Source organism: Arachis hypogaea, chromosome 13, assembly GCF_003086295.3.
Source record: "Arachis hypogaea cultivar Tifrunner chromosome 13, arahy.Tifrunner.gnm2.J5K5, whole genome shotgun sequence".
In the NCBI taxonomy this organism is placed as follows: domain Eukaryota; kingdom Viridiplantae; phylum Streptophyta; class Magnoliopsida; order Fabales; family Fabaceae; genus Arachis; species Arachis hypogaea.
The window spans coordinates 2,552,922-2,561,789 of NC_092048.1; the positions used below are offsets into that span (position 1 = coordinate 2,552,922).

General features: G+C 32.4%; 1 protein-coding gene across 1 annotated transcript; it reads right to left on the minus strand.

Annotated features, from left to right (window-relative positions):
* Positions 1–1,628: 1,628 nt before the first annotated feature.
* Positions 1,629–8,511, minus strand: LOC112736409 (AT-hook motif nuclear-localized protein 11). The gene is made up of 5 exons (XM_025785850.3): positions 8,002–8,511; positions 3,263–3,330; positions 3,068–3,192; positions 2,828–2,992; positions 1,629–2,133 (listed from the first exon to the last, which is right to left on the minus strand). The coding sequence occupies exons 1-3, from the start codon at positions 8,381–8,383 to the stop codon at positions 3,100–3,102; spliced, it is 543 nt and encodes a 180-aa protein (XP_025641635.1). The 5' UTR covers positions 8,384–8,511; the 3' UTR covers positions 1,629–2,133; positions 2,828–2,992; positions 3,068–3,099.
* Between the last annotated feature and the right edge of the window lie 357 nt (positions 8,512–8,868).

Consider the following 8,868-nt stretch of genomic DNA (forward strand, 5'->3'; position numbering starts at 1 on the left):
ACAACCACTTTCACGATCAACGTCACCAGTGACTATGAATAGAGCAATGAGTATGCACAATGTTGATGGAGGTATGCAAGAGTTTTCTTCGTAAAACCTAGCAGAGCTAATGGGGTATGGAGTAATTTCACAAACAATTGAATATGAAGAGACTTGTATATCAAATTGGCCCCCCAAATAAAATGGCATCGTTTGGTTGCACTGCCCTCCATCGCGGGGACCTATTTGTCCCATAAAAAACGACGTCGTTCTCCTTTGCCCCAAAACGACGTCGTTTTGTCCTGCAAGCACAGGGACCAAATTGTCCTCCACGTGACACGTCACTCTTAACCCGACACGTCAGCCAAGTTACCTCCACGTAGGACGTCAATCTTAGACCTGACCGGCTGAACCTGGTGTGGGGACGTATCTGGTGTGTAGCTAAGAAGGTTAGGGACAAAATTTTAATTAAATTTTCTTGGGGACAAATCTGTCTAAACGTGAATTCCTTGGGGACCTATTTGGGGTATTACTCAAAACTTTATCACCTGTATCAATTATTCTTGATTCACAACTTTCAGAAGTTTCAATGTAAATGCACTTATGTATTGACGGTAGTCTTTGTCTTGTTGTTTATATCATTATTGTATATAATCTTGTGAAAACAAATAACATTAATTAGTATTTGATTTTTGTTGGCTCTCCTTTGTTTTGCCACCGTCTATCTCCTTCGCACGTTGTGCTGCCACCGCCGACTATCTTTTTCACACGTCGCAAGATCTGCAGCTGTTCATCAGTCTTTTCCACCACTGCTACCTCTACAAGAATTGGTGGCATCCTCCATTGCTCAATGTGGTGTCTGGCGTCCAAATCTATGTCTTCACTGCCATCTTCTAGATGTACCTTTCTTCCTCTTCTTCTATAGATGTACATCTATCTTTGCCTCTTTTTCATGACATCGTGTTCTTCTTCCACCTGTATTTCCCACTACATTTTCTTCCTTTGGTTCTTTACATTTTTTATGTTTATTTTATTGTTTATTTATATGAATTTTGATTAATGTTTGTTAGATTGATCAATTATACTATAAAAAGCCTATTAGATATTGTGTTGTTTTATTTGATTGATTTTTTTGATTAGTTGAATGACTGTAGAAAAGTAGCGGTGATGGTAGTGGCTGCAGAGAATAAACGGGCAATGATATTTTTGTTACGTGTACATGGTATTTTTGTTGTTTTTAATTAGGTCTTACTAATAAAAGACTCGAATCAACGTCTTTTTAAGAACCAAATTGTAGCCTAATCAGATCAAACTCCAAAGTTGTTAACTTGAACTAGATAATGAGTTGGATCTAAAGCTTTTAATATTCTACACCTAATTTGGAACTTTAGTAATGGACAAATAGTAGATAAAACTCTTAAATGTGCGTGTAAATGCAAATTATGCGTGAGTTTATAATATTTAGGATTGAAAATTGTCCAATTTATCTCACAAATAAAAAAATAAACTAAATGATGAGTTCCACCCAAGAAAATAAAAAACAGAGCCATTTTTTTTTCTGAAAGAAAAGAATAAACTTTACTTACACTAAAAGAGTACGAGAAATATCATTAACAATCATAAACAAAGTTGATAAAATAAAACAAATTACAACATTTGTAATTTTTAAATTTGTTTATATCACATAAATAGTTCTCTGTTACCTACAAAAACTAGATAAACAACTCAACTTTTCAGACTCTGTAAAGCATTTAGCAGATAACATTAATTAGTATCCACATCCGCTGGTGAGGCTGTTTGGTCAAGGTCAATAGCATCCTCGATTGAAGAAGAATGCATGTTGAGATCTTCAGCAATGACATTATTTGACACCCCATTAGTTGTTGTAGGAGTCACATTATCTGCTATGTCATTAGTTGTTACAATTGTGACACCATCTTGAACTGCATTTGTTGTTCCTGGTGGTAAAGGGAAACTTTGTTCTTGCAATGACAACTTAAGAACTTTGTGGCTACCCCTTGAGGAATTTGGAATATCCGGCATGACAGCAACAGCGGCAGCAGCAGCATAAGGGACACCATCAGAAGAAGGGTCAGATGAGTACCTCTTCTTGATTTGATTGCTGATGTTTTGCTTGAAAGTGGCCAAAACAAGCTGCAAGGTTACATTAATAATTAATAATGACTCAAAGTATATAGTTTATGCTTTGAACAATACGGTAAATCATTAAGCTAACAAGTAATAAAATGTGTTTGGATATAATGTATGTATTTTGGACAAGAATAGTATACTGAGAATTCGATTAAATTAGAATAGTACGTTACCAACTCTATTAATGGATAATAGATATATCATTAAAATAAATAGAATCATTATCTTGGAAAGCTGTTATGACATCGAAACATACATTTAAGATCGTAAATGCCTAACGGTTACAAACGGACTGGACCGTCCGAACGAACCGAACCGCCCTGGCTATCCAGGCAGTCCGAAAGGCATAACATAGGAAAAAGGAAAACTCATGAGGTAAGGAATAATTCACTACAATCATTCTAAGTGCACTACTGACTTAAGCATCGAAGTGCTTTGCAGGTTGTCCTCCCGATCTAGTGTAGACATAACTCAAGTTAGGATTCCAGAATCTCGTAAGCTCGTAACCACACCAAAAGGTATGAACAGTATACAAACACCATAACTCCAAGTTGCTTCTATATATGGAAAGCCTACTACTAGCCATTGGCATAAAGCATTCTTTGAATCCTATCTATGATTGAAAACTAATAACATTATTTTAAACATAAAGAACAGTAGTAATGAAATATGAACATGTTTATATGAAATGGTTTACTTGAATAGGGGCAGCAGCAATCAAAGAGTTCTCAATGCCACCACCAAAAACCCTGCCATCAGGTTTAGCAAGAGAAACACTCAACATGCCATCTTTGCGATATGCATTACCAGTGCCATTGGTGTAGGTGCATGATCCAGATAAAGATAAAATCTCAAACCTACCCTGTATATATATGTAACACAAAATCAATTGGGAAAGAATAAGAAAAACAATGTCTTTCTTATTGTTGATAGTTACCTCATATCTCAATAGACCACCAGGTTGGCGAATTACAACACTAGACACAGAACCAGTAGCTGAAAGTATGCAAACATAGCACGAGGGCCTTTTTGGAAAAATGACAATATCCTACTTACCACATCCTGAAATATCATAAATTAAATATGAACAATTAATCGTTTTGCAGTGTCTAATTTTTGTGTTACCACTTACCTCTCCAGTACCAACAATCATCACATGAGGTGTGAAGCTTCCACCAGCTGTTTCTGCAACAAACCCACCTGCATCACAAATGACATTGTAAATGCACTTACGTATTGATGGTAGTCTTTGTCTTGTTATTTTATATCATTATTGTACATAATCTCATGAAACAAATAACATTAATTAGTATCAAGAAAGTAGTGGTGATGGTGTCATAGTGGTGGTTGCAGAGTAGAAGGGAGACGATGATATTTTTGTTATGTGTACATAGATAGTATTTTTGTTTTTTGTCTTGTTAATAAAAGACTCGAATTCACGTCTTTTTAAGAAGAAATTTTATCACCTGTGTCAATTATTCTCGGTTCACAATTTTTAGAAGTTTCAATATGAATACGCTTATGTATTGATGGTAGTTTTTGTCTTCTTATTTTATATCATTATTGTACATAATCTCGTAAAATAAATAACATTAATTAGTATCAGAAACGTAGTGGTGATGGTGTCATGGTAGTGGTTGTAGTGAAGAAGGGGACAATGATATTTTTCCTTTGTGCACACAGTATTTTTTATGATTTTATATTATTTATTACGTTACTCTTGTTTGCTTGTGTGGCGTGAATGTCCTCCCCAACTTTGACTTTTGAGTTTAAAAGGACAAAATATTATGAAAATAGATCCTCTCAATTTTTTTTTCTTAATTGTTTGGTAAAGTATGATCTCTCACTTTTCATTCTTTAAGTGGGACAAAAAAAATATGTGAAATCATACTTTACCAAATAATTAAAAGAAAAAATTGAGAGAATCTACACCCAAAATAATATTATTACTGATACTAATTATTCTTTCGTGGTATGCCAATAATCTGATTTCTTATTAGTTATTATTACTCCTATCATATATAAAAGACAATATGTGTGGATTTTGATATATTGCCAATTAAAATTTAATTTATTGTGATTAAAAAATTTAATAATTTTAAATAAATTTTTAGATATTATTCTAAATTTTATTTATCACCTAAATATTGATTAGATTTTAATATAGCATTAAGTTTTATATTAGAAAAATAATTCTCCTTGACTATACGCATCAATTACAAATTTTAACAAAATATATGTTATTTTATATCATTATTGTACATAATCTCATGAAATAAATAATACTAATTAGTATCAGGAAGATAATGATGATGGTGTTATGGTGATGATTGTAGAGAAGAAGGAGGACAGTGATATTTTTGTTATGTGTACATAGTATTTTTTTTTGTTTTTTTATTATATCTTATTAATAAAAGACTCAAATTCACGTCTTTTTTTAAAAAAAAAATTTATCACCCGTGTCAATTATTCTCGATTCACAACTTTTAGAAGTTTCAATATAAATACACTTACGTATTGACGGTAGTCTTTGTCTTGATATTTTATATCATTATTATACATAATATCATGAAACAAATAACATTAATTAGTATCAGGTAGTGATGATGGTGCCATGGTGGTGGTTGCAAAGAAGAAAGGAGACAATTATATTATTGTTATGTGTGTATAGATAGTATTTTTGTTGTTTTTTATTATGTCTTGTTAATAAAAGACTCGAATCCACGTCTTTTTAAGAAAAAACTTTATCATCTTTGTTAATTATTTTCGATCCATAACTTTTAGAAGTTTCAATGTAAATGCACTTATGTATTGACGGTAGTCTTTGTCTTGTTTTATATCGTTATTGTACATAATCTTGTGAAAACAAATAACATTACTTAGTATTTGATTTTGTTGGGTCTATCTTCCTTCATTCTGCCACTGTCTATCTCCTTCGCATTTTGCTGCCGCTGCCACTATCTATCTCGTTCGCATGTTGTGTCGCTGGCTCACTGTTGCCGACTATCTCCTTTGCACATCGCAAGATCTGCAACCGTTCGCCATTGCAGTGGCCCTCCTCTGCTCCTTTGCTCCCTCCCTTTAAACCTCCTTCCTTTCTTCTCTTCCTCTTTTTTTTTTCTATCGTCCATACCCTCCCACTACTCTTTCTTCCTCTCATTCGTCTTTCTTCTCTCATCCTTGCTCCTTTTCTTCGATTGTTGTTTCTGGTTTTTCTTCTTTTTTTTTTTTAAATCTAGATCTGAGATCCATATCTAGATCTAAAATAGCTCTTCTGTGATTGTTCTCTCCCCTTTATACTCCTTCTCTTTTTTTCTTTTCTCCTTCTACAGTTCTCACCACAGACCGTATTTTGGACCTGAGTTTAGCTATGTGTTCCTGTTTTAATAACCCATCTGTGGTGTTTTCATTTAATTTTTGTGGTGGTATTTTTGGTTTTCTTTTATGGTTGCTGACGGTAGTTGAATGTTACAGATTTTTTCAGATCTAAAAGAAAAATACTTTGAGAAGATGTTGTTCATAGAAAAACTTTCAGATCTAAAAAATATCTAGACCGATATGGAGAAAAAGAAGATATCTCTTATTGTCTTGTAGCATATATGTGTAGATTTAAAAATAAAAGATATTTAATTTTGTCTTTGATTTTATCTTTTAAGATTTTTAATAATCGAATATTGTATTTTCTATCAAATTATAGTTCAATATATAGGATATTTATTTTTTTTGGTATCAATATAGAATTAATGTTTCTATGATCTTTGTAAATGTTGTTTGATTTTTCTATGAATGAAAAATAGTTTTTTTCTGTCAAAAAATTTGTGAGATCACACTTTACCAAATAATTAAAAGAAAAAAATTGAGAGAATTTACACCTAAAATAATATTATTACTGATACTAATTTCGTAGTATGTCAGTAAATTTGATATCTTATTAGTTATTATTACTATTATCATATATAAAAGAAAATATGTGTGAATTTTGATATTGTCAATTAAAATTTAATTTATTGTGATTAAAAAATTTAGTAATTTTAAATAATTTTTTAAATATTATTCCAATTTTTATTTATCACCTATATATTGATTAGATTTAAATATGGCATTAATTTTTATATTAGGAATATAATTCTCCTTGACTATATGTCAATTAAAAATTTTAAGAAAATATATGTTATTTTATATCATTATTATACATAATCTCGTGAAATAAATAACGTTAATTAGTATCAGAAAGTTAGTGGTGAATGGTGATGGCGTTATGGTGGTGGTTGCAGAGAAGAAGGGAGACAATGAAGTTTTTGTAATGTGTACATAGTATTTTTTGTTTTTTTTTTAATTATGTCTTATGTCTTATTAATAAAACACTCGAATTCACGTCTTTTTAGAAAAAAACTTTATCACATGTATGTGTCAATTATTCTGGATTCACAATTTCTAGAAGTTTCAATATAAATGCATTTACATATTGACGTGTCTTGTTATTTTATATCATTATTGTACATAATCTCATGAAACAAATAACATTAATTAGTATCAGGTAGTGGTAATGGTGCCATGGTGGTGGTTACAGAGAAGAAAGGGGACAGTGATGTTTTTGTTATGTGTACATAGATAGTATATATTTTTGTTGTTTTTTATTATGTCTTGTTAATAAAAGACTCGAATCCACGTCTTTTCAAGAAAAAACTTTATCATCTGTGTCAATTATTCTCAATTCATAACTTTAGAAGTTTCAATGTAAATGTATTTATGTATTGACGGTAGTCTTTGTCTTATATCATTATTGTACAGAATTTCGTGAAAATAATTAACATTAATTAGTATTTGATTTTTGTTGGGTCTATCTTTCTTCATTCTGCTACTGTCTATCTCCTTCGCATGTTGCTGCCGCTGTCACTGTCTATCTCCGTTGCATGTTGTGTCTCTGGCTCGTCGCTGCCGACTATCTCCTTCGCACGTCGCAAGATTTGTAATTGTTCGCCATTGCAGCGGCCCTCCTCTGCTCCCTCCCTTTACACCTCCTTCCTTTCTTCTCTTCCTCTTTTTTTTCCTACCGTCCATACCCTCCCACCACTCTTTCTTCTTCTCACTCGTCTTTCTTCTCTTATCCTTGTTACTTTTCTTTGATTGTTGTTTTTTATTTTTCTAAAATCTAGATCTAAGATCTAGATCTAGATCTAAAATAACTTTTCTGTAATTGTTCTCTCCCCTTCGTATTCCTTTTCTCTTTTTTTTCCTCCTTCTACGATTCTCACCGCAGATCGTGTTTCGTACCTCAGCTTAACTCTGTGTTTCTCTTTTAATAACTCATATGTAGTGTTTTCATTTCATTTTTGTGGTGGTGTTTTTGGTTTTTTTTATAATTGTCGATGATAGTTGGATGTTACAGATTTTTTTTTCAGATCTAAAAAAAAAAATATTTTAAGAAGATGTTATTGTTCATAGAAAAACTGTCAAATCTAAAAAATATTTAAACCTATATGGAGAAGAAAAAGATATATTTTGCTATCTTGTAGTACATATATATAAATCTAAAAACACAAAAAATTTATTTTTGTCTTTATTTTTATCTTTTAACATTTTCAATAATCTAGTATTATATTTTCTTTTTTTTTTTTTTGGTATCAATATAAAATTTATGTTTTTATCGTCTTTGTAAATGTTATTTAGTTTTTCTACGGATGAAAGATGGTTTTTCTTTCTGTCAAAAAATATATATATTTTACATTCATGATTTCAACCACTTGACCACCCCTTCCTCAATAAAGTCAAACCAAAAAAATCATGCAAAGCCCATTTTTGAAGGGAAAAACTAATGAAACAGTAGTAATAAGTAGTAACAGAAAGAAAGAAAGAAAGAAACACACTCACCAATGGAGGCCAGAATCTGCAGTTTTCCAGAACCACGTGGCCTTCCTCTTCCCCTCTTCACCGCAGGGCTCTCAAGTTGGGAGGCTACCGCTTCCGCAAACCCCGAAGGCGGCGGCTCTGACGTCGGAGACGTCATCATCCCTCCCCCGCTGCCGTCTGTGTCGACGTACTTTCGAGGTCTCCCTCTCCCCCTCTTCACAACCACCACTCCATGATGATGCTGCTCCCAACCTCCAGCTTCGGGTCTTGACACCGAGTCCGAACCTCCAGAATCAGGCACCGCCGCCACCTTTGCTTCGTTCGGCACGATAGTGTTGTTGTTGAAAGAGCTAGTGTGGTCCAAAATGGGGTTAGAGGGTTGTTGAGGGTTGTGTTGCTCCATAAATGAGACACCGTTTTAGCTTGTTCCTGCGACAAAGGTGTTAGCTTTTTTTATATAGCTTGTGTTTGAAGAGGAGGAAGAATATTTAAGAAGAAAGAGAGAATGGAGGTGCTTGAAGGAACAGTAGTATGCAGAAAGCGCCAGAAGAAGAAGAAGAAAACACTGCTTTTTATTGCGTCTTTTTAGCAGAGGAAGGAAATAAAAAATAAAATCAAATGTTCTTTGCTCTCTTTCTCTCTCTGCAAGAAAAAACTGGAATTTCTGAATTATGACGCTGTATGAATAATAAAATTTATTATTCATTTATTATAATTTAATTTCATTTAGAATAATGTTACATGTACACTAAAATTAGCCACTAAAATCAGTTATCAGTATAAAATACATATAGAATATAAATATACATTAAAAATAAATCAAGTCACACATATATTTATACATAAATACATTGATAGCTGATTTTAATAACTAATTTTAATTTAATA

What these genes read in the sequence shown, in the direction of transcription:
- LOC112736409 (XM_025785850.3), bottom strand. Translation starts at nt 8,383, where the DNA reads ATGGAGCAACACAACCCTCAACAACCCTCTAACCCCATTTTGGACCAC. An exon ending in GCAGATTCTGGCCTCCATTG is followed by an intron (nt 3,331 to 8,001) that starts GTGAGTGTGTTT and finishes TTTGTGATGCAG; the next exon opens with GTGGGTTTGTTGCAGAAACA. An exon ending in TGATTGTTGGTACTGGAGAG is followed by an intron (nt 3,193 to 3,262) that starts GTAAGTGGTAAC and finishes ATGATATTTCAG; the next exon opens with GATGTGGTAAGTAGGATATT.